This window comes from Gigantopelta aegis, chromosome 3, assembly GCF_016097555.1.
Source record: "Gigantopelta aegis isolate Gae_Host chromosome 3, Gae_host_genome, whole genome shotgun sequence".
Taxonomy (NCBI): domain Eukaryota; kingdom Metazoa; phylum Mollusca; class Gastropoda; order Neomphalida; family Peltospiridae; genus Gigantopelta; species Gigantopelta aegis.
In genome coordinates, this window is record NC_054701.1 from 89,061,709 (window position 1) to 89,088,391 (window position 26,683).

At 39.0% G+C, this 26,683-nt stretch overlaps 2 protein-coding genes across 3 annotated transcripts; one reads left to right on the forward strand and one right to left on the reverse strand.

Moving 5' to 3' along the window:
- Positions 1–3,659: 3,659 nt before the first annotated feature.
- Positions 3,660–20,492, forward strand: LOC121369286 (splicing factor ESS-2 homolog). 2 transcript variants are annotated; one of them, XR_005957590.1, is made up of 9 exons: positions 3,660–3,839; positions 8,348–8,516; positions 9,999–10,127; positions 10,431–10,579; positions 13,551–13,671; positions 13,783–14,141; positions 15,231–15,346; positions 16,054–16,726; positions 17,459–20,492. XR_005957590.1 is itself a non-coding variant. In XM_041494250.1 (8 exons), the coding sequence occupies exons 1-8, from the start codon at positions 3,720–3,722 to the stop codon at positions 16,376–16,378; spliced, it is 1,488 nt and encodes a 495-aa protein (XP_041350184.1). In that variant the 5' UTR covers positions 3,660–3,719; the 3' UTR covers positions 16,379–16,864. The 2 variants fall into 2 exon arrangements, 1 of the variants encoding a protein (XP_041350184.1); XM_041494250.1 differs by lacking the exon at positions 17,459–20,492 and having other exon boundaries at positions 16,054–16,864.
- A 600-nt stretch (positions 20,493–21,092) lies between these two features.
- Positions 21,093–26,434, reverse strand: LOC121369288 (cytochrome P450 2C23-like). Its single transcript, XM_041494251.1, has 2 exons — positions 26,265–26,434; positions 21,093–23,035 (listed from the first exon to the last, which is right to left on the reverse strand). Exon 2 carries the CDS (start codon positions 22,993–22,995, stop codon positions 21,517–21,519), a length of 1,479 nt encoding a protein of 492 aa, XP_041350185.1. The 5' UTR covers positions 22,996–23,035; positions 26,265–26,434; the 3' UTR covers positions 21,093–21,516.
- Positions 26,435–26,683: the final 249 nt, after the last annotated feature.

The window sequence follows — 26,683 nt, forward strand, 5'->3', positions numbered from 1 at the left end:
TTATGATACCACTAGAGTACATTGAATGTCAAACATTTTGTAATTGCAATGAATGCATGAATGAATGAATGAATGAATGAATGAACAAATGAATGAATGAATGAATGAATGAATGAATGAATGAATGAACAAATGAGTGAGTGAATGAATGAATGAATGTTTAACGACATCCCCAGCACGAAAAAATACATCAGTTATTGGGTGTCAAACTAAGGTAAGTGCAAACATGGAGTGATGATCAACATCAATTTAAAAATTCAAGAGTTAAATTAAAACACTAACGACCACTGGTAGTAGGGGAGCGACGTAGGTAGTTACAAGTGCCTCTTAACAATGCCAGAAGTAACTACTGAACACTCTCCGAAGTGGTCAGACTAAACCCACAGCTAAAAGCTGATGGAAAATGACAGGTGTGTGGCACGGATAGCCACACGAGATAAGCACCTGTCCGATTGGAGAGACAAGGACTGGGATGTGGAGGTGGACAGCGAAAGAAGTTGAAATATAGGAGTTGCCAGATCGGGAGAGACGAGATGGAATTCAAAGGAGTAGAAAAGAAAGGGGGCAGTGGGGGAAAAACACTGTGTAAAGGATAGTGATATATATGACCGAGTCATTCCTAAGGAGATTAAGATGGAGATCTTTCTTCTTCCTCAATCCCGAAGTTGCAACACAACAGAAAGAAACATACGGATTTAACACCACCAAATCCCCTCTTTCTATACCAGAACTCAAGAACTTCGAAGAAAAAATGGTAAGACTAGCTAAAAATCTACAATTTAACAACACATCAAGCAACCAACTACAGCGAAAACTCGCTAAGGACATAAACACTATAAAACATGACAAGAAACTACTCGTACCTGCCGATAAAACCACAAACTTTTACAAGCTAGACACCACCACTTACAACAGACTACTAGATAGCAACACAACCAAAGCATATAAAACAGCGCCACAGAACTCAGAACAAGAGATAACCACTAAAGACAAACACATTGCAGAAAAACTAAATCTAGCAGACCGCATAGATACAACAGCAAAAAGTGAAGCATTTATTACGTTAAAAGACCACAAACCAAACTTCTCCAATAAACCCACCTGTAGACTAATAAACCCATCTAAACCGGAAATTGGCATAATAAGCAAAAACATCTTAGAGAGAATCAACAGAAAGATTCTGAACACAACCAGAACAAACCAGTGGAGGAACACGTGATTAAGTGGTTTAAAGCAATATCCAATAAATCCAACTATTCTTTCATATGTTTCGACATATGTGATTTTTATCCGTCCATAACAGAAAATCTCGTGAAACAAGCCCTACAGTTCGCATCCAAATTCGACGATATTTCTAGCGATGAGATGGAAATAATATTACAAGCAAGAAATTCACTGCTATTTAACAACAGCAAGGCATGGTGCAAAAGAAGCAAACAATCACGGTTTGATGTAACTATGGGTAGTTACGTGGAGCAGAAATTTGCGAAATAGTCGGGCTCTTTCTTCTTTCAGAACTACATGCCAAATACGGCAACAATATAGGACTATATCGCGACGATGGCCTAGCTGCATTCAATGAGTCACCGAGAACCATAGAGATAATCAAAAAAGATATTTGCAGAATATTTGCAAACCATAAACTCAAGATCACCATAGTCGCCAACAAAAAATCTGTAGATTACTTAGACGTAACTCTAGATCTTGAAAAGAGCTCAGTCAAATCCTATATGAAACCAAACAACACACCTTTATACATCCACAACAAGAGCAACCACCCTCCAAATATCATCCGCAGTATACCAAAAACAATAAATAAAAGGCTTTCTGATATATCTTCGAATGAGTGCATCTTTGAAGAAGCGAAACGCCCATATAAGGAAGCCTTACTCAAGAGCGGATATAACTATAACCTCAAATACACCCCAACAGCAGAAAACAACAGACGCAGAAACAACCGCAATAGAAACATCACCTGGTACAACCCACCATATAGCTCCAACGTGAAAACCAACGTAGGTCACCAGTTCCTCAGATTACTCGATGAGTGCTTTCCCAAAAGCAACCCTCTCCACAAAATTATAAATCGAAACACCGTTAAAATTAGCTATAGCTGCATGCCTAATGTTGGGAAAATAATTTCAGCGCATAACAAAACTCTACTTCAACAACACAAAGACAAAGACGCCGTTCCCCCCAGAGAATGCAACTGTAGACGAAAAGCTGAATGTCAACTTGAGGGCAAATGCTTGCAGAAAGGAGTAATATGAATGTCCACTTGAGGGCAAATGCTTGCAGAAAGGAGTAATATAATATATTACTCCTTTCTGCAAGCATTTGCCCTCAAGTGGACATTCAGCTTTTCGTCTACAGTTGCATTCTCTGGGGGGAACGGCTTCTTTGTCTTTGTGTTGTTGAAGTAGAGTTTTGTTATGCACTGAAATTATTTTCCCAACATTAGGCATGCAGCTAATATTTTTAGGGGGGGACCAAAAAAGAAGGGCACATTGACTCGTCAAAAGGGCACCTTACTACAAGTTTTGATATTTACAATTAATATGAATTCCTACAGTTCTACGTCATAATATACTAGCAATAATGAAGTAAATTGGCGTCACTCGCGTTAGAACCTCAATGGGGCCCCATTGAGACTCAATAACACAGACACATATCTGCAAGCTTGCGCATGTACACGAAAATCTTGATTTCATTTATCTACAATATAATTATTGTTTACTTAAAAAAAAAAAAATTCTACAAACAAAAAGGGCACTTGGACATTTTGAGGGCACTTGAACAATTTTTTGGGGGGACGCGTCCCCCTGGTCCCCCCCCCCCCCTTGGATCCGCCCATGTTATATCAAGCTACCGTTAATACACTCGATAACAACAAGCAAGAAACATACGTTGGTTTGACCGAGAACACATTTAAGACGAGATATACTGCGCACACGAGCAGTTTTCAAAACGCAACACAGAAGAACGCAACAGCGCTAAGTCAGTACATTTGGACACTGAAGGATAGATTAACCCCATACACCATTAAGTGGAAAATTTTATCCAAAGCAAAATCATACTCTCCAGCGAGCAAAAGATGTAACCTCTGCCTGAAGGAAAAACTGTTCATAATGTATAAACCTGAAACCAGCACACTAAACTCCAAGAATGAACTCGTATCAGCATGTCGACACAGACGCAAATACCTTCTGTGCGCATACCACACATCACCTATAGACCTGCATAGTGACGTAACCTCGACGTCACAGAGTCCATTACGTCATCAGCTTTCCGTTGACGGTGTAATTAAATCTACATCTGATGAGTGAGAGCAATAATTCAACTCTCTCACGAAACAAGCCTGTCATGTAGAGAAAAACATACACTTTTTAACGATATATATATATATATATATATATATATATATATATATATATATATATATAATAATAATAATAATAATAATAATAATAATAATAATAATAATAATAATAATAATAATAATATATATATATATATATGTTGGAGAATCCGAGGAATCCCTACCAGAACATGTTATTCATATTCATATTCATAAAGTGGCTATTTCTATTTTATACGGTTTCCTCGCATATAGCCACTCGCGATCTGACTAATTTCCGGTAAAATCGTCGTTTCCGGTGCAAAATGATAACAATGTTGGAAGAACGTGGTGTGTTAATATTTTTAAAAAGATAAATGTCATGGCTTTACAAAGCGTTAACAATAAAAGACTGTTACTTATAGATGGAAATAAGAAAGACGATACAACTACAAATAAGAAAAAGAAGAAACTTGTTTTAGATGAAGATACATACACTGAGGTTTGTTGACAGCTGAGCCCGAGTGTTGTGAAAAATTATTTTTTTTAACTCCAGGGCTTCTAGATTATGGTAGCCCAACTCCCATGGCTAGTGATATTCAATGTTGGGCTAGTAAATAACTACTATTGCCATGCCCAACGGCTAGTGAATTTTTGTTTGTCAAATGTTGCAGTTAAGTCTATTTTGTAAATATGAATAGGCTTCAATAACCTGTCCCCCCCAATGTTAGTGTTTTTAAGGCTTAAAGCCATGGCTGACATATCTGATTCTTACTATTATTTAGTAAAATTGTATCAACTTAAAGTAAAGTAGGGCTAGTGAATTTTTAATAATGGCTAGTAAAAAAAAATATTCACTGATCCCATGGCTAGTGGATTTTATAAAAATTCTAGAAGTAGAAGCCCTGAACTCGGTTACATCCCTAGCATAAGAAGGAAATATTTTATTTAACGACACACTCAACACATTTTTATAGGCTGTAGTTAATATGGTTTCAAGGATCACACTAGCCTGAGTACTCTGACTGTAAGAGAGCTAGACAGACATTTGGACATAAATTTATATGCTCTCATTACAGTCAGAGACCAACCTATGTATATTTTTGGCAATTCCTGACTACCAAACGGTAGGCAAAGATTCCCGCTCTAATACTACAACAATCCTATGTTTGACATCAAATACCTTTACATCGATCATTATTAATCACTAATACACATACTACAGAAAGAAACCCGACAGCACCCACATTCATCTACGCTTCGTGACACTCCGTCGCAACAATTACAAAGCTTGGCGATCTATTTCGAGACGTAGATCACGTTATCGCCACTGGGCGATTCCGCCTTGTGCAGCAGTTACAGGGGCCGTCTCATACCAAGCGACGTTACAACATGTCTTTGTTTTAACTGTTTAAAATGTAAAAATTGTGTTTGAATTTTTTTTTTTAATCGGAGAGGTTATTATTTTTATAAACAAATCAGCAGCAACGTCAGTCAAAAAAGAACTTGTAAATCAGCGACATATATCATTGTCGTACTGTTATATGCCAATGCGTATCGATGGGTAATCTCATTAATTGTGGCTACATTCTACGCTGAAAAAAGTTGTAAACCTTTTTTTAAAACTCCCACACACCCTCTCGTTCTGAGTACAGTTTGTGGCCCTGATCAGAAATGGTGGTAGCAACGAGCGTACTTGAACATCAAACTGATATAAGCAGGTTAATTCCCGACATCAGACTTGGCAGTCATTTGTGGCCATACATGCATACGGCGAAACTCATCACCATCGGTCCCTAGGCGTCAGCTTGTCTACTATGACGGAACTCCTGTCTACAGCTGATCATTGAGTATTGTGTTACAGAATCGGTCTTTGTTCAGTTGTTGAAAACAATTAGGCTGTGTTCTACGTAGGTTAATGCATTGTCAGTAATTATTAACTACCATACATATATGTGATTTACATTTGCTTGGATAAAACGATCGTTCATATAAAATTAGTTATTAAGCAAACAGAATACTTACAACCAACCCAAAACAAAATTTGAACTATTTTTATTAATTAATTTACTAGTATCCTAGCGCCTTTTTTCTCTTTATTTTTCTGTTTGCTTTTTAATGAGATATTACACCAGTTTCACATTTGAGTCATTTCTGCATATTTCTTAGGGAGTGGGTTTCAGCTCAGTCGTTTGAGTGTTCGCGTCGCAGGATCGAACAACCTCGATGGATCCATTCAACCGATTGATTTTTTTGTCGTTCCAACCAATGCATGTGCTGTCCAGGCTGTGGGAAAGTACATATAAAAGATCCATTGCTAATGTAGCGGGTTTCATCTCCAATACTCATGTCAGAGTTACCAAATGTTTGACATCCAATAGCTAGTGATTAATAAATCAATGTGCTCTAGAGGTGTTGTGAAACAAAACAAATTTCAATATTTTTTAGTTTGGTCTGAATAGCAAAACAACTATAATTATTTTGCAAGATAAGTTTTAAAGATCGAATGAGCTATGCACCGATTCAATTTTGATTTTGCAGTAACAAGCATTGCCATCCGTCCCCTTAATGCCTCGGAATACATCTTATTATACCCCATCCCCTCAAGAGCGTTACACTCTACTACTGTACTAATGACTAATTCATAAAACATAAAATAATCAAATTAAATTACTACTTACTTTATCTTTCAAAAGAGGAGGCAGTACGTAGCACATAATTTTGCCGTATCCTGTCGATAACACCCCAAAAGTAACCTTCAAATTCAAAATGGAATCAATAATGTGTAATTGTTTTGGTTTAATGACGTAATTAAATCCAAATTCATCCAAAACGGCATTAGCCAACTTTTCCATGTTGTAACGTCGCTTGGTATGAGACAACCCCTGTAACTGCTGCACAAGGCGGAATCGCCCAGTGGTGATCACGTGATCTACGTCTCGAAATAGATCGCCGAGCTTTGTAATTGTTGCGATGGAGTGTCACGAAGCGTAGCTGAATGTGGGTGCTGTCGGGTTTCTTTCTGTAGTATGTGTATTAGTGATCAATATGTGGATTTTTTTGTATCAGTTAACTCGAAAATGATCGATGTAAAGGTATTTGACGTCAAACATAGGATTGTTGTGGTATTAGAGCGGGAATCTTTGCCTACCGTTTGGTAGTCAGGAATTGCCAAAAATATACATAGGTTGGTCTCTGACTGTAATGAGAGCGTATTTATGTCCAAATGTCCGTCTAGCTCTCTTACAGTCAGAGTACTCGGGCTAGGATCACACTAGATTGAGTACTCTGATGGTATAATAGCTATAGTCGCCCCGTTCTTCAACAAAGATACTTTATTTTAAAAAATTATTTCAGTTTAGTTTCACATAAGAAGAAAAGTAAAATTGTTTGGGAAATAACAAAAAAAAATACTATTTTGTGTGCAATTTAATTATCAATCTGCTCATAAATATAACTTGTAGTGAATTCCATAGTATGATAAAAGGCGTTCCCAGTGGGAAGGACTATAGACGGACATTTGGACAGTTATTAACTCTCTAACCGTCAAAGACCAATCTATATAAATTCTTCAAACAGTAGTCAAAGATTCCCACTCTAGTGTACAACAACAATCCTATGTTCAATTGTCCATCCAGCTCTCGTAAATTAACTAACTGTCCGAGTACTTGGGCTAGAATCACACAGTAACAGGGCTAGCTCTCACTAACTGTCCGAGTACTGGGCCAGAATCACACAGTAACAGGGCTAGCTCTCACTAACTGTCCGAGTACTCGGGCCAGAATCACACAGTAACAGGGCTAGCTCTCACTAACTGTCCGAGTACTCGGGCCAGAATCACACAGTAACAGGGCTAGCTGTCACTAACTGTCCGAGTACTCGGGCCAGAATCACACAGTAACAGGGCTAGCTGTCACTAACTGTCCGAGTACTCGGGCCAGAATCACACAGTAACAGGGCTAGCTCTCACTAACTGTCCGAGTACTCGGGCCAGAATCACACAGTAACAGGGCTAGCTCTCACTAACTGTCCGAGTACTCGGGCCAGAATCACACAGTAACAGGGCTAGCTGTCACTAACTGTCCGAGTACTCGGGCCAGAATCACACAGTAACAGGGCTAGCTCTCACTAACTGTCCGAGTACTCGGGCCAGAATCACACAGTAACAGGGCTAGCTCTGGCACTCGCCTAATTCACCAGTTGCCAATTTTATTTTAATTTTACAAAAGAATTTTAAGTATTAATTAATATTTTGTTACAAAATAACTGGGTATCTATAAAATTTGGAAGTTTAATATATAATTTGGCGTAATTTTCTGCTGATCTGGAGCTAGCCCTGTATAATGAGAGGAAACCAGCTGCTGCCACTTCATGGGTACTGTCAGAGTCTGACAAACAATAATGCCACATAAAAACAATGGATCTGTGTCCAGGCCCTAATCTAGAATTGAAAACGTAGGAGAAGTGCCCCCACCTAGAATTGAAAACGTAGGAGAAGTGCCCCCACCCACCCCAATAAATATATTTATGCTTTGTAAGGTGGGGGTTTTTTCTGTTCATAATGCTAGATAAAAGTGTTTGACTGGTACTTTAAAGTTTTGTTACTCTCAAGTAATACAACATTAATGTAATGTAATTGTTACCAGTCTAAATGACAGTTATCACACATTATAAACTTCAGAGTCCTGAACAGAAATGATTGTTGATTTATTAACAAAAGTAAAAAGCTAGTGCAAAATGACCCAGTTTACAGTGCAAATCAACCCCAGACAAAGCGACTCAGGTGAACTGGTAATAAGGGCAATACAAGCTGTAAACAGAAGATGAAGAAACAAAATATGGTCGACAACATACACATGCCACATGATTGTTTTCACTTTGTACATATATATCCTACTGTAAGTTCACTTCATGTCCACATTGCATGTATTTTCAACAGATGCTTGTAGGCATTGTTACTGTGTAGATAATTATTATTTCAGAAACATTATATATTTTTTATTTTGACAGAATATCGATGAGATCATAACGAGGGATTTCTTCCCTGATCTCCCATCACTCTACACACAGGCCGAGTACTTTGAGGCACTGGAGAAGAACGACCATGCCAAACTTCGACAAATTCAGATGCAGTATCGCCAGTCTACGCAAAGACCAGGCACTGATGCATCCAGTGTTTGTAGGTTTATGTTTCTTTCTCAGTTATTCTTGTCTTAGATATGTCTCACCGTTACAAAATAAAAAAGGTCAGAATTATAGGTATTTTGATTAGCTTGATTTCTTACAAATTATAAGTCCACATCAGTAAAACTTGATTTATAAACTTTACATAGATCTATAAACAGGGCTAGCGATCTTAGCCCTAAGATGAACTTAAGTGCATAGGGTAGCTATGTGCTTAAGGTAATCTTAGGGCTAAGATCGCTTCGTGGAATGGGGCCCTGCAGTACATTTTGTCAAATTATCTTTCAGACTTTAAAAACTGCAGAATACCAGTTATTTTCTAACAAAATATATTTCACTAAATCAGGTGACTGTTCCTTAAAATGTAGTAGCCAACTGGCAAGTACAAAATATTGGACCTAGTAAGCATAAACAAGGTGAACATATCTTAGTAATTAGCATAGCAGGATTTTGAAGCAAATGCACAACTATGGCTTAGATTATCAGAATTTGTTATATATGCATTTATTTTTGGCCTTATTTTTTCACCTGAACATGTGCAGTATGTTATGCACAGGACATTTACTGGGGACATTGGCATACATTTATTTTATAAAATTATATATTCAGTAAAACTGTGGCGAGTGGATGAAGAGATTTGGCTAGTAAATATATGTCATTTACCAGCCAGCAGCAAGTGAATTAAAATTTCTGCATTGAACCCTGCAAATTAAAATTTGTCACTTGTTTTTGAAATACGCAATTGGCGAATTTGGTGAGTGGCAGCTAGAGCTAGCCCTGATAAATGTTCATCTTAATGTATGTTATAAAAGTTTGAATTAAACAACACCAAAAGGGGTAAAGTAAAGTTTGTTTTATTTAACGACGCCGCTAGAGCACATTGATTTTTTATCTTATCATCGGCTATTGGACGTCAAACATATGGTCATTCTGACACTGTTTTTAGAGGAAACCCGCTGTCGACACATAGGCTACTCTTTTTACGACAGGCAGCAAGGGATCTTTTATTTGCGCTTCCCACAGGCAGGATAGCACAAACCATGGCCTTTGTTGAACCAGTTATGGATCACTGGTCGGTGCAAGTGGTTTACACCTACCCATTGAGCCTTGCGGTGCACTCACTCAGGGTTTGGAGTCGGTATCTCGATTTAAAATCCCATGCCTCGACTGGGATCCGAACCCAGTACCTACTAGCCTGTAGACCAATGGCCTGCCACGACGCCACCGAGGCCGGTCCAAAAGGGGTATTGTTACTAAATACTTGTAATGTAATGGATTACCTCGTCTAGTAAAATGAGTTATTAGTAAGATTACAATTTTACTTAATTTGCATAAACCATGATCGAAATTTGTAAATTGTTTTTCACTACGGTCCTAAGGTTACATGTATGAATGCAATAATTATGGTTACATGTTTAAAATTATGAAGACCTGTTAGTGTTACAAACTTATAATTACTTCAGTATATCTTTATCAGACAATTCTCCAGCAACATTTGAAACTCCTGATCACAGTGCACGGAAAAGCTCTCCAGATGCCAGGTCAAATTGGACGGAGGACACTGGTCCCTCAGAAGAGACCCAGAGTGAAGATAAACAGACAGACAGTGAGAAATTAAAATATTCACATGGCTTTCTTAACACATTAGTTTTTGGATTTGTGGGTGTTATTGTGTATTTGATGTAGTGCCCAGCGAGCTTCATATATAAATTTAATAATTATGTTTCTCTGATACGAGTTATGCTTTTCTAGGTCATTTAATATTTGCGTCAATGGTTTATACACACAAACACACACACAAGCATGTACACACAGACATACATGCATACAAACAGTATATAAACATGGCTTCTAAATTTGTTATTTGGGTATTGAGTATATCCTACATCTATATCTCTGTGTGTTTTAGATAAATCGCGTGGTTTGAGTCTGGACCAATACTTGTCGAAGAATACCAGTGAAGATAATGCATCGTTTGCTGAAATTCTCAAGGAAGGAGAAAAGAGACATCGAGACAAACATGCCTGGATGTATGACAAGGAAGGTGAACAGTCCAAGGTAATATTGTTACTTCCAAAAACAAATGATCGCCTTTTACGATGTAAACAGGCAAGATATAGGCATTACTTTTACGATGTAAACAGGCAAGATATAGGCATTACTTTTCTGGCTGCTGAAACAGTCTAGAGTTTGACTTTTAAGTTTAACTCCATTTTTTACTAACTATAAGTTCTACATCATTGAAACTTTAAAAAACAAACCCGCCACAAACATTTAACACAGAGACAAAGACATTAAAAAAACCCACAAAAAAACATTATGAACATGGATGATGATGAGATGAATGGTGAAGCCGCAGTATTTCCATTTCGGTATGGGACTACTTGACAGGGCCGTGCTCCACGCTTGCTGTCAGTTGATCTATCTCGGTATCACACGAGCCCGGGGTACACAGAACCTGCAGTGCATGCTGGGTAATCATCCCCCATGTGGGGTGTTATACACTCGGGAGACGCACCCATAATCGCACCCGTGAAGTGGGTGAAACTCAGTGTATGTGACCTTACACCTCCCCATTGAGCCTAGCAGTGCACTCGCTTTGGGTTGGAGCCGGTACTGGCATGAAAAATCCCCCATTGCCTCAGGTGGGATACAAACCCAGTACCTACCAGCTAGAAGTCTGATGGCATAACCACTTTTTATTTGTTTGGTGGGGTTGGGTTGGTGGAGTGATGCTGAGATATATATTTTTTTTTTAATAAACTCATTTGCTTTCTTTGTAGCCATTTTTGGTTGTCAGCCCATCTTGTGGGGGGGGGGGGGGGGGGGGTGGACATTGAATCTCTGTGGTAGATGATGTATGTCATGAAATATAGTGGACTGTTCGATTCAAGGAAGACAACTCTTCACATATGAGTGATTTCTGTAGAAATTCATAATAATTTTGTAATAAATTCCATATTGTATGAAATAACAAGGTTTCACAGTATTTCACTTCTATATATTTTCCTAAAGGCCGCTGTGTGTATATGCATGGCTGTTAACTGTCCGTCGTTATTTATTTTTTTATTTTTTTTAAATGAGAATCACTTCGGCCGTTTTCGTTTTCCGTAATATCAGCCCGATCACTTCGGCCGTTTTCTTTGCCCCACTGACCCCCCCTTTAGGTAACTAACGTAAATTCCCAATCCAATATCAAACCTTTTCTCAATTTCCCAATAAAGATTCCCAAAGTTGCTCTTATCACGGATACTTGAACTCATAAAAATGTTTTAAAATTTAGCTAATTGTATATATTTAAAAAAAAAATGACATCTAACAAGTTTCGTTTTGGTTTTCCGATCGATTACGAACACTTCACGAAAAAGTTTGACCTGGATATGCAAATTAGTTTTATCCTGTTTTGATACAGTCTGTTGTGTCGTAGTTTTTAGTAATAATGCCTACATTGTCTGATATAATACAGTTTTGGTAGAAGAATACAACTTTTTGTTTTAATTCATCCATTTGCGTTAACACATATTTGGGATCTATCGCAACACGTCCAATCCGCTATTTACATAGTCCGAACGGACGTAGAAAGTAAAGTATTGACTTAATGTGCACCCTGCACTATCATTTGCTGTGCTATTTTAAGCAGACGATCTTATTTTGTAAAAAGGTGTGTACATATGTTTCGTACTTTTTTTTCAAATATTTTATTATTATTTTTAAATCATTTTTGGTATGGTTTTTGTAATTAAAAAAAACAAAAAAAAACGTTATTACAGTAGTTGTAAATTAAGTGAAAAAAACCCACCTTTAATTTAAATGTGCTACTCACTCCCTTTGAAGTCATGGCCATACCCGATGTCACATCATATAGCACGTGCGAGTTTGAATACTTACAATGGAATAGTTCTGCTGGGAGATATTAGATTGCGAATTATAGATATTGAAACTTAATAAAGTTGATCCGGTCAAATATAACATTTACCGACCAGCGGTATGTTACTTCTTTATTATTTACGATTGAATAATGGGATCAATCGAGAACTACGCAACATGCACTAAGGAGTGTGGGAATTATGGGATGTGACAAAACGTAATTGGGGGAGGGGGGTTGTGGTGGTGGTTATTGTGCAACGTAATGTTAATTCATAAAGTAAAATGCAACCAGTCATTGCCATTTTATTTTAACATATATGTATTACTAAAGACCCCAAAGTAAAATATGACAAGGTCACAAAATGTTACAAGGGGAGAGGGGTATTGAAACTGCAAGATTTTGCGTTACGTATTGTTAAATGACACAAAGATCAACAAAGGACTATTCAACATTAGCGTAATGCAGTATCAGACATTGGCTTTTACCTCAATTTTTAACGACCCCCTCCCCCTCCCATAATGAATTTGCAATAACATAAGGGCCACCCGATGTAAATGTATTTGAATATTTGATTTGCTGTCCATCAGTTAGCGGTCAAGCCTAAATAAATAATATCAGGTAATAATGCAAACTTTAAAAAAATGCCCGTACTAGGGCCGTAGCTTATGAAAGAACACCCCAGCAAATGTCAGCCTAATAGGACTATTTTCCAGCGCCCCCCCCCCCCCCCCCCCCCCCCCCCCCCCCCCCCCCCCCCCCCCCCCCCCCCCCCCAATCCCAGGAAATGTTTACTGTTTTGCTTATTAATAACTTTAAAAAGGTTCCTGTGTCATATCCCACTACACAAGTGCCCGCCCCCCCCCCCCCCCCCCCCCCCCCTACAAAATCCTGCCTATGCCACTGCTATTTCCATTAATATAGGTTCACTGCAGGACCCATCAAATTAATGTTTTTGTCCAATAAAATAAATAACATGGTGTGGGATGGGAGAAATACATGTTTAAAGTGGACTACAATTGTCATATAAAACATTACCATTTTGAATGCCCTGTACCTTGAAATTTCAGTCACAACATTTTACTTTTGTTAACAGCCATGTATATGTAGTGGATGGCCTGTGGGTGGCCAGACATAATTGAGAGCATTGTATTTTTTTTTCAGGAACATGAAGAAAAACTTGCTCTTCCAAGCATTGAGGACCAGGCTGCCATAGAACAGAACAAGGCAACAGTAGACACCTGGACATACAAACCAAACAACGCCCTCATGTATGTACCTGATGGTAAGTACACATGTGTTATCTGGAAAAGTGCAGACCATGTTTGATTAACATTCTTTTCCAAACTTTAAATTTATGGTAAAATCAATTTCAAGGACAGTTTTCTTCTTTCAGGAGTTGAACTGAGTGCGAAGCAGCTGATAGAATTAAAGAAATACAAGCCGCGTGAGATCATCCACGCGAACACCCGCTTCCACTACAACCCGCACAACGTAGAGAGGAACAAGCAGCTAATGGAGCAGGCCGCGTCATTCAAGGCGATGGCTGACCTCGGTAAGATCGGCCACGACGGGAAGGAAGTCGTGTCCATGCCGTCGCCCAGCGTCAACGGTTACGGCTTCGTGGGGACCCCATCACCAGCCCCTGGCGTGGACGAGTCACCCCTGATGACCTGGGGTCAGATAGAGGGGACGCCATTCAGGCTGGACGGCAACCAGACGCCAATCTCAACAACACCAGGACCGGTGTTTAAGGTGGCATCATTTGTGATTGTGCGGCTGTTAGTTTATTGTTGCATTATACCAAATAGAATCTTGTAGCCGATGATAGTAATGTATGTGGCAAAAAATACTTCCTTCAATATATAGTCAATCCTGCTAAACCGGACATCCATGGGACAAATTAGAGTTTCCCATTGAAAGGGGTGTCCAGTTTAGAGAGGTTACGTTCTGTACTGTGATATGTAAAAAGAGACCATGTCAAATGTATAGTTTTGAGGGAATTCTGAATATACAGAGGGTCTGGTTTTGATAGGTTTGACTGTATCGAGTAAAAGGACCTATAAATGTGAATAAGACACCACTTCCCTCAAAATATTTAGAAAGTGGAATCTTTCATTGCCTCGGTAGTGTCATGGTTAGGCCATCGGTCTACAGGCTGGTAGGTATTGGGTTCGGATCCCAGTCGAGGCATGGGATTTTTAATCCAGATACCGACTCCAAACCCTGAGTGAGTGCTCCGCAAGGCTCAATGGGTAGGTGTAAACCACTTGCACCGACCAGTGATCCATAACTGGTTCAACAAAGGCCATGGTTTGTGCTATCCTGCCTGTGGGAAGTACAAATAAAAGATCCCTTGCTGCTAATCAGAAAGAGTAGCCCATGTAGTGGCGACAGCGGGTTTCCTCTCAAAATCTGTGTGGTCCTTAACCATATGTCTGACACCATATAACCGTGATTAAAATGTGTTGAGTGTGTCGTTAAATAAAACATTTCTTTCTTTCTTTCATTGCCCATTTTCGATAAAATTAAATTTTTTACAACTCCTCTAGTTTGGCACAAAATTGAAGTACTTATATGTAGCCCATACATTTTTCAAGTGCAGGGATACTTGACTCAGTGCAGGGGGGTTGGTACGGCTCATGAAAATCATGGAAAGTCAATGATTCCCCAAAACATGAATCTGAAGATTGAATCCTGAATGTATAACTTGCATGTATAACAGACCAGTTCAAACGATGTTATGTTTACGAAGCATATAAAATAAAATAGTAAAATTATATATATCTATATAATACACTGCTATTAGCTGGGGTCAAACTGTGATTTATTTTCTGTCTACAGATCCCGAATATTCCCCAGAGAGACAAGTTGGCTCTTGAGCTGGCCGAGAAGGCGAGTAAAGGTCACCGTGCCAAGAAACAGGACGCCATTAAACAGGTGACGAGGAATTTAGCCAGGTGAGTTAGTTTATAAATTATACAAAATACAACATACTGACGTCCTAATCAAATTATATATACATAAAATTTGAATAATTTAATAAATATTGTTGTTAATTGAAAAGAACCAATTTAGAAACCATCTTACAAACATTTTGCATGTATCTTGATGTGCATTGTCATGTTTAGATGATGCTTTCATATCCCACCATACCGTTTGTTGGTTTTTTATAATACAGTTTTTTTTAAAGCCTTGTAAAGTTTCTTTTGGATGTCAGTATATATTGACAAGCTGTTTTATGTATGTTAGCTTAAGCTAGTAATAGTTTAGCTGGGTAAGGTTTATTTGTTGATGTTAATAAGCTTTGTCTTATGTGTCATAGGAAATATCATGTTAATGATAATAACATCTTCTCTCTCACTAACAACTAACCCACTGTCCTGGACAGACAGCCCAGATAGCTGAGGTGTGTGCCCAGGAGTGTGTGCTTGAATGTTAATTGGATATAAGCACAAAAATAAGTTGAAATGAATGCATGAATGATTTTTTTTTTTTTTGTTACAATATAATTACATGTATTATAGACCTGTGATTTTCATTTTATGGAGTCCTAGTGAAAAATGAGTCTTGCAATCAAAGCAACTTTTAGATGTGTTTAGTTATCTCATTTTGTTCACACCTAACATGTATATAATAATTTTTACTGTGTTGTTTACGGTTTCAGTCCCAAGCTTGGCAGAACTACGACAGAGCGACTAAATTCCATGTCCCCAGCTGCACAGCGTCTGGCCAGTCGACACCTCGGGGTGAAAACACACACCGACAAGGCTCTGCGAGACAGCTACACACCATCACCCGTCCATCGGTTGCCTGGTGACAAGACACCAATCTTGAGACAGACTCCAGGGAGAACTCCGAACTCGTTGCCCGGTACCCCAGGGAGCACGAGTAGCACTCCAAAACAAGACAGTGAGGTGTCGCTCACAGACAATTTGTTACAGCTACCTCAGAGGAAACGGAGAAGAGCTGCAGATTTCTTTGATGGTTGAGTGATATCTTCTGTGTAAAAACAACATATACAAAGAAGTTTACTTGTTTGTGACCAAAAAAAACAAAAAAACGTCATAAACCCAGTGGTTATTAATTAATTTTATGAAGTCCGGATTATATCAGATAAATTACAAGCTACTTGTAATAAAACTAACTGAACTGTAGAACATTAGGTAAAAACAACCAGTAAACCAGGTTAGATTGAAATGGCCGTTTTATTAAAAACGACATAAAATTATAACATCACATCACATTATGTAATAGTAAACACCTGACAAAAGTAGGTGTTCAGGAAAGTGAAATGACATAGTAACATTACATAATAAATGCGAAAAGCACTGTTGTAGGTGGGGGAAATCCACCCATCTGTTAACTCTACATAATAGTATATGAAGAAATGTCAATTGTTCTTGAACGTATCAATATGAAAACATTTAATGTATATAACAAAAATGTGTTACATTAAACATCTGATGTACAAGATATCCCGTGTGTTAATTATAAACAAATCAAAAACATATGTCAGTATATAACATAAATTAGAAGCCATTGTTATTAATCGTTCTTAACAAGAGATCATTTTGATAATGGTGGCAAGACACGGGGAAGGTGGTGGGAAATTAAAAAGAACAATTGCGTCTTACCTGTACAAAATTATTTGAAACTGACGCTGTTGTTAAGTGACGTCACGACGCGAGGCTATTTAATTAGCCAACGTGATCTTCCTTACGCAGTCCTTTTGCGTCCTGCTAAATGGCATACAAAGACATATGTTTATGATTATAACCGACCTCTTAAATACAATTAAAAACAGTTGTATTTAATTGTTGATTTACAAAGTCCGGATTATATCAGATAAATTACAAGCTACTTGTAATAAAACTAACTGAACTGTAGAACATTAGGTAAAAACAACCAGTAAACCAGGTTAGATTGAAATTGCCGTTTTATTAAAAACGACATAAAATTATAACATCACATCACATTATGTAATAGTAAACACCTGACAAAAGTAGGTGTTCAGGAAAGTGAAATGACATAGTAACATTACATAATAAATGCGAAAAGCACTGTTGTAGGTGGGGGAAATCCGCCACCTTGCTAGATAAGCTACTGCCAGCCGGCAATAGCTGAAACTAGCAACCCCCACCCACAGCAGTTTGACTGACTTAAAAGGCCATATCAGCCTAACCTGAATCGAAACACCCATCAGAATAAAAATACGATACAATGATCCACGACAGCACTGGGTTTATTAAAGCTATTAATAATAGTAAGTACATACAATCTAGGGTTGATTCACAAGAACCTTTAAATACACACGTTCCCTTTTACAATAATCTACGAGAATGCCATGCATCCGACGCAGTTTTTTGTATTGAGATGTGAGAATGCATGTTTTATCAACACATTTTTATTTTTATGTAAGAAGCTACGAGAATGCCATGCATTCGATGCAGTAAGTTAGTTTTAGCTATTAAAGTAAGAAAATCCCATGGATTCACCTCAGTAAAAGTAGGATTTCCATGCAGTAAGCCACAAGAATGCCATTCATCCGATGCCACTGCCTGTATGATAGTAGTGTAAACTAATTCACCATAATTCGAAAGATGGGATTCTAATGTATCGCTGAAACGCGTTAGAATTCCACCTGCCCATAGCTTGTATCTCTGCCTCTGATACCCCTCGACTAGCAGCGGTGCTAGCAGCACCTATTCTAAAACTGTGACTTTTGTAATGTTCGGACCTATATCCTGCTGCAAGCAATGCATTTTTCAATATATTGCAAAAATATCTGTAAGAAACCGTAGATCCTCCCGGGAATACAAAAATACAACCCGGAGAAGAACCTCGAAGATGTAGATACCTGTATAAAGTATGTATGTATCGCTTGAGCATTAAGAGATAGGGCAATTGGGGCAGTGTGATAATGACCCTTGAAAGAGTGAAAACTTATCTCCACTCTGGAAGGATTTTGCAAACCCTTTTTGAAGAATTGCACATTCTTTGTCTGTAGAATATTCCTACTGTTTCCACTGTAGGTGATTTCCCCAATGCGCAAAAATGCATAAAAAGCAAGTAAAAACATTGATCGGAACATAAGTTTGTTGTATCTTGTTGGACAAACTTCATCCAGAGCATTTATAATTTGATACAATATATGTTTTGTCAGTGGGCGCCTGAAATCTTGTCTTTTATTTATTTTCTTTAATCCTGCTAGCATTTTCCGAATAATGAAAAACTGGGATCTTTAAAGGCCCCCAACTTATGTATATATCCTATAGCTGACATATAAGTTGTGATGGTTGAACTAGCAAAGCCTATGTCCACCATGTGGGCAATGAATAATGCCACTGTATGTACACTAATTGGCAGGGAGCACTGCATATGCAATGTTGTGTGTATGAATTGTTGTAGCAAATGAATGCTCTAGGATATAACTGTTTAGACTTATCAGTTAGTGCTGCATCAATGAGTCGAAGGACTCGTTTAAATGCGCAATAACTGCTGTGGAACTGTGGCTGGAATTCTGTCCATCTGTGGGGCTGCTTGGTGAAAGTATGCCACCTGTAAACGAGACAGGTAATCAGCCAGTACATTTAGTTTTCCTGGTATATGTTTGGCTCTAAAATGAATATTGAATCTCAAGGCTGCTAATACCAATCTCCTGACAAGACCCATCATTACGGTATTGGGCGATGTTTGTTTATTTATTATCGCTACCACTGTATTATTATCAGAAAAGAACAAAACTGATTTATTACCCAGTTGCTGTCCCCAGTGCTCCAAAGCTAGAACAATTGGAAATAATTCCTTGATGTTAATATGGTGTTGCAACATATGTTCATCCCACTGACCATATAACCAATGTTTTCCCATTATGGCGCCATACCCCACATTACTAGCGTCTGTATACATTTGTAGTTGTTCTGACGACTCCCAACTATTTGGCAAAAAATTTAAAATAACAATTGCATCTTACCTGTACGAAATTATTTGAAACTGACGCTGTTGTATAACAATATTTCATTTTAAATTAACCCAAGCGTAAGAGCAAAGGAGATAGAAGGAAGTTCTGTCACGTGACTGCAATAGGAAACAGAGGACTTATTGGAAGATTTGTAGCCATTTCTTGGCTGTTGGGATGTTTGGACCAGTCTATTGAAATTGGGGGAAGTGCCATTGGTGACTGGTCAGGTTATGTATTTATGAAAAGAGAGAAATATCCACGTTTTCTACAATTTACGGAAAGTGATAACATACTGTTTATTTCTGACTGGTGAGATACTGACGTACATGGTATATGTTTGTGTGTGTTGGCTATCTTGATACATTGTAGTGCCACATTTACAGTCAGCAGAATGCAATCTTCGCCATGAGCTGAATCAAAGCAAGCTCAAGGTCACCTGGCAACCCCTGAAATTGTCCACGGCAAAAATGCATGCCTTGAAAAAAATATATATATAGTCCAGCAAAAAAGTGCCGTGGAGAATTTTAAAACTCCACAGCATTGCCGATTGCTGTGGGTAATTGTAGGGGTTGAATGGTGCTAGGCGAGAAACCAAATGAAGTTTCAATAAAAATGTATTAAACGGTTTATTGCAAGACGATCAGTTTGCTAATCTCCTGAAACTGTCCATGGGAGTGTGGAGGGGAGCAAGCAAAGACTGGAATGTGCTGTTGATAAAACAATATGCATCATTTCCACCATAACATTCACAGTTTAAATGAGAACCATTTACACAGGTATTGTTTTCATTTTTGGATCTTGATGAATGGAGTGAATGTTCGGAAAAGAACATATCTGTTTTTGAGGTTGTTGTCCCAGAAGGTAAATTTTTTTATTAATATAACAGAAACATTTTAAACGTGAAAGTGGTTGTGTTTAGCTGACATCACCCTGCATTTTTAAAAGGCATGGACAGCTAAATCATGACACTATTCTGATAGTACATTTCCTGCGTCAATCCTTCTTTCCATGTAATTAATATTTGTGCGAGAAAATCTAGGGTATGGATAAGACACTGTAGGGCTGAAACACAATAATGTAATGCTAAATGTTGGATGTGGGTTATGAAATGTGTTGTTTGTATTAAAGATCACCTGATTTTGTATTACTTGTTAACTGATCTACCTCTCCAAAATGTATTAAATGCTTTATATAGGTTACCATCAGTGTTAGGAACCACTGCTATAAGATGTACATACCAACATAATTTTGAACAAAACACACAAACATATTCTGGGTTTTTAAAGTTGTGGTTTATTTCTCTACCATATTTACATACTAATAACATAATGACTATACAAATATAACAGATTGTGAAAATCTGCGTTGGCCTACTTCAAGCACAGGTTAGGTGATTTCATTTCATTCTACTTATTTTCATGCTTATATCCAATTAATGTTCAAGCATGGACAAGACCCTACCATCTCGATTCTTTCTTGTTTGTTTTTTTAATTGACACCCCACCCTTCCCTTTTATTAATTACGGCTATGCATTGCACCGTTTCTTCTTAATTAATGCGGGGTGGGACGTAGCCCAGTGGTACAGCATTCGTTCGGTGCGAGATCGATCCCCGTCGGTGGGTTCATTGGGCTATTTCTCGTTCCAGCCAGTGCACCACGACTGGTATATCAAAGACCATGGTATGTACTATCCTGTCTGTGGGATGGTGCATATAAAAGATCCCTTGCTGCTAATGGAAAAGAGTAGCCTATGAAGTGGCGACAGCGGATTTCCTCACTCAATATCTTTGTGGTCCTTAACCATAAGTCCGATGCCACATAACCATAAATAAAATGTGTTGAGTGCATCGTGCTCGAGGTTGCCAGACACTTCTTTCAGATTCAATTGTAAAGGACATTTTCACAGATACAACAAATATAACCCACAAAAGTGTCTGAAAAGAGATGCGACCATGCGCCGCCCCTGCAGTGGCGTAGGGAGGCTGGGGGGGGGGGGGTGCACGAGACCACGCTCCCACCCCATCAAACTTTTTCTTCTTTTTTTTTAAACTATTAAATTTTATTAAATCATACATACACATGTATATACATAAAGTGGGTTGTCTTCCAACCCCCACCCCAATATAAAATCCTGGCTACGTCAGTGGAGGGTCTGCCGGATAATGTTAGTGTCTTAGTATGGCCCGGCATTTGAAAGGAAGCGGCGAGTGAGTGAGTCCTACAACGCCACTTAATGGCGGTGTGTCTACCCCTTCCTCCTTCTCAAATCGAAACTTCTGTATCATCGCAGACAGAAAGAGAAACAACTCCATGCGGGCCAAAGACTCGCCGAGGCAGTTCCGTCGCCCCATGAAGAATGGGATCAGCTCGTCAGGTTTTACCACCTTGCCTTCCTTGTCGAGAAATCTTTCAGGACGAAAATCGTCAGAGTTTTCCCACACTTTCGGATCTCGATGTACGGAGTGGAGGTTCGGGAAAATGGCGTGTCCTTTCTTGAAACTGTAGCCACGGAATACGAGATCTTCCGTGGGACTGTGAGCTCCGGACAGTGGCGAGATGTCGGCGTGTCGCTGCAGTTCCATAATGGTAGCTTCTAGGTAAGGAAGTCCGGTCTTGTCGCGCGTTGAAGGCAGACGTGAAGTGCCGATCTTCTCGTTGATTTCTTTGAAGCATTTTTCCTGAACGTTTGGGTTGTGGAGGAAATACAGAAGAGCCCAGTAGATGGTCGTGGCGGTCGACTCTGTCCCAGCAATGAAGAGGTCATTGATGGTTTTCTTGAGGTTGGCGTAGTTGATGGACGAAGTCTCTCCTGTGTCTCGTACAGACTTGATATAGGAGTCAATGTAGTCATTGATGTTGTTCTCATCAAAGTCGCGAATGTGCTCTTTAACAGCAGGGTCTATTAGTTCATCATTGATCATTTTCCCACTTTCATGTAATCTCTTTACCTTGAACAAGTCGCCTGGTAGATGTCTTAGAAAAGGGAACAAGCTAACGAGCTGCGTAGATCCCATAGACTTGAAATTATCATCCAAGGCATCGATGAACTTAGAGAATTTTTCATCCGTGTACTCGAATCGTTTTCCGAATACCATCGAGCAGACGACATTGGATACGGCGACGGTGATGAGTTTCTTGAAGTCCATCACCTGCCCTCGCTCAGTTTGAATCGCGTCAACCACTGCAACAACCTCTTCTTTGATCTTCATTTCCATCAGGTTCTTGCCCATACCAAACTCTCGAAGTGTGCTCAGCATCAACTTTCTTTGCTCACTCCACACGTGTCCGGAGGAAAAAATAACTCCTTTCCCGCCATCGCCCAACTCGTCGGTAAGAAACATCTTTGGCCTATCGGTAAACTTGTCTCCGTGTTTGACGAACGCGTCTTTCAAGACATCGTAGCCGTTCATCACAGTAACCTGCATAGTTCCGAAGTACACGGTGAAGATATCGCCATACTGTTCACGTAGCTTCCGAAACGCTGGTCGGGGGTCCCCTCCTTTCATCGCTAGCATACTTCCCAGAATTCCAGGTCCTGGGGGCAGTCCAGAGTTATCTCTACGTAGATACCAAAACAGTAACAGGAACACGGAGACGAACACTAATATAGTGGTCCAATTCACTGTAAGCAGTTCAGTTATCATTTTTTGCTGATTAGTTTAATTGCTGTAGAATACTCTTTGTCTGGAATAGAAAAATGTCAGTAATGTGCAGCACTATGTGAGTTTTATGAGTTTCAATGTAAATAAATAAATATATAATGCGCGCGCAATTAATCATCGGCTATTGGATGTCAAACGTATTAATTCTGACACGCAGCCATCAGACGAAACCCGCAAGGGATCTTTTATATCCACTTTACCACAGACAGGAAAGCAAATACCACGGTCTTTGACCAATTGTGGTGCACTGGTTGGAACAGGGAAAAGCCAGTCCGTTGAATAGATCCACAGAGGTGGTTTGATCGTGCGTTGCATGTACCTCAAGCGAGCACTCAACAAACTGAACTAAATCCATTGCCGCATTCTGGGGGAAATTTGAAGCAGACATTTATAATTTTACTTAATGGAGCAATGGATACCGTGTAGACATATTTGTGCATGAACATGTGCACATGCAGGTATATACATGTATATACTCACTCGCGTATGTCTACGTGGACAGAATATATCGTATCATTACGGCCGTTTCAGAATTGGTAACAGGGGATCGAGGCAATTTGTTTTATATAGTAGTATATAATCTGCACCCGCAATTTGTTTTTTACTATTTGAACCATGTATATGCATTAAACAAATTAAGTTTTGTTTAACAACACCAGTAGAGTACATTTGTCCATGACTAGCAAGGAATATTTTGTACTTTCCAACCAACAGGACAGCACATACTATCACCTTTGAAATTCCATTTGTGGGACATTGGTCAGGCCCATAGGAAGCCAAGGGACGTGTGTCTTTTGTCCTTTGTATAAATTGAGGTATAAATAGTTTGTGCCCCACCACCACCACCACCTGCATTAGAGGTTGTGACCCCCCCCCCCCCCCCCCACTAGAGATTATGCCCTCTACCCCTACCCATTTTCAAATAGCATTCCTACGAGCCTGCTGGTTGATGTAAACTACTATAAATGTAATGCCTTTCTCATGACATGAACAGGACGTAGCCCATTGTGCTATTTCTCGTTCCAGCCACTGCACCACGACTGGTCTATCAAAGGCCGTGGTATATGCTATCCTGTCTGTGGGATGGTGCATATAAAAGATCCCTGGCTACCAATGGAAAAATGTAGCTCGTTTCCTCTCTAAGACTATATGTCAAAATTACCAACTGTTTGACATCCAATAGCCAATGATTAATAAATCAATGTGCTTTAGTGGTGTCGTTAAACAAAACGAACTTTAACTTTTCTCAGGACGTCAGAGTGGTGATTCAGAGTGTTGCCACACATTGCACTGCTTTATGGTTTGTTGTTATGAACGTGTAGTTTAGCATGAATAGCATTGAAATCATAATATGGTCTTAAACCTGTTCAATTATGTCTGGATATTCACTGTCGTTCACTGTTTTCATTTACATATATGTTTGTAATATCCAGGACATTTCACTTTCATTGCCTCACTATACTTAGAATGAATGAATGAATGAATGTGTAACGACACCCCAGCACGAAAAATACATCGGCTATTGGGTGTCAAACTAATACTTAGACAGAGGCCAAACATTGATTATTTGTTGGTGGAATAAATTCACCAGTATACCAGCTTTAAAGTGAAAGCAGTGATATACCGGTAGTCCAGAATTATATTTAAATATTTCTGAAAATTAGGAAGACAATTCACCTCAATCACAAATTTGCCTTGTTAAACATAAATAGGGTACCGACACATCCACCAACAGATTGCCTGCAGACAACCTGATTTGAATACGTCTGTGTACTCATCTTGAAAAATCCGGAGGGGGGGGGGGGGGGGGGGGGGGGGGGGGGGGGGGGGGGGTTATAGTGGGCCCATGGTCTTATCCTCCCGAGGATATAATGTACATGCAATTTAATACAATGTCTATTCATCCATATTATACGCCAGCACTGGACTACCCCTCCATATAGTCTAGTGTCGACTAAAAAAAGTTTGTTTTGTTTAACGACACCATCAGGGCACATTGATTTATTAATCATTGACTACTGGATGTCAAACATTTGGTAATTTTGACATATAGTCTATTAGTCTTAGAAAAGAAACCCGCTACATTTTTGTCCATTAGAAGCTAGGGCTATTTTATATGCACAATCCCACAGACAGAACAGCACATTCCACGGCCTTTGATATGCCACTATCAGACGTGGTGCACTGGCGTGAATGAAAAATAGCCTAATGGGCCCACCGATAGGGGTCGATCCCAGACCGACTATGCATTAAGTGAGCGCTCTACCACTGGGCTACGTCCCACCCCAGTATCAACTATAAACTTAGTGCTGTATGAATCTACCGATATAGACTTGACCTACATGTATTTGAAGACCTTGAAGGTGATCAACACATCACACGTGACATACATACATAAACGCAGACACACACACGCAGGCACACGCAGAGTTAAAGTTTATTTTGTTTAACAACACCACTGGATCACATTGGTTTATTAATCATCGGCTATTGGATGTCAAACATTTGGTAATTTCGACATGTAGTCTTAGTTCTAAAGAATGAATGAATGAATGAATGAATGTTTAACGACACACCAGCACGAAAAATACATCGGCTATTGGGTGTCAAACTATGGCAATGCAAATAAATAAAGTGATGATCAACATCAATATAAAAATTCAAGACAAAAAAAAACAGTGTAAAGAACTGTACAAAAAACACAAATATCACAGAATTTTACGGATACTGAATTTTACTCAAAACTTCAATTTTGTGCTGTATTGGCCATTCTCAAAGAGAATGTTACACCCCTGCACCACGGTGAGGTTACAGCACACGCAGGGGAAGTTCTAAAGAAAACCCACTACAGTTTCCATTACTACCAAGGGATCTTTTATATGCACCATCGCACAGACAGGATAGCACGTATCACAGCCTTTGAAATACCAGTCGTGGTGCACTGGCTGGAAGGAGAAACAGCCCAATGGGCCCACAGAGAGAATGTTGGTGAGACAGAGACAGTAATTAATACACAAACATACTACATGAGTATTTATAGATGTATATATATCAGTAAATAGTTTGGGTTTGTTTTTGTTTTTGTTTTTTTAAAGAAAGAGACAGACAGACAGAGACAGAGAGAGAGAGAGAGAGAGAGAGAGAGAGAGAGAGAGAGAGAGAGAGAGAGAGAGAGAGAGAGTGTGTGTGTGTGTGTTTACACCTGGCCCTACAGTACAGATGTAAGTACTAAAGTAAAAACATTTTCAAACCTGTTTATGAACATTCAGTCTAGTCGTTTAAAACGCTTTGTAAGTTGTCTGTAAACTCGACTGACGTGTCATCATTTATATATCATGTTTGTAAACAACATGTCCGTATATAGCCTCACCAAGCCGGGCACCGCAAACATATCGTTGTTACAGCCACCCGTACCTTAAAAGGCGAAAAAGGTCAATACAAGCGCTTGCTACTGGTTTAACGATTTGCAATCTGCTGTGTTTAGATGACCTACATCTTTAGAAAGCTTTGCAACAGCCCACAGGCTAACTTAATTTGCTGTGAACCAACTTATGAGCTGGTGTTTAAAAGAATTATACAAAATATCCATGGGTGATTATAAAAGACATGAGTTTTATCAAATATTTTGAAATATATTATTACACCCCCAATATATTACGTAATGCTTGGA

What these genes read in the sequence shown, in the direction of transcription:
- LOC121369286 (XM_041494250.1), top strand. Translation starts at nt 3,720, where the DNA reads ATGGCTTTACAAAGCGTTAACAATAAAAGACTGTTACTTATAGATGGA. An exon ending in CACTGATGCATCCAGTGTTT is followed by an intron (nt 8,517 to 9,998) that starts GTAGGTTTATGT and finishes TATCTTTATCAG; the next exon opens with ACAATTCTCCAGCAACATTT. An exon ending in CACCAGGACCGGTGTTTAAG is followed by an intron (nt 14,142 to 15,230) that starts GTGGCATCATTT and finishes TTCTGTCTACAG; the next exon opens with ATCCCGAATATTCCCCAGAG.
- LOC121369288 (XM_041494251.1), bottom strand. Translation starts at nt 22,995, where the DNA reads ATGATAACTGAACTGCTTACAGTGAATTGGACCACTATATTAGTGTTC.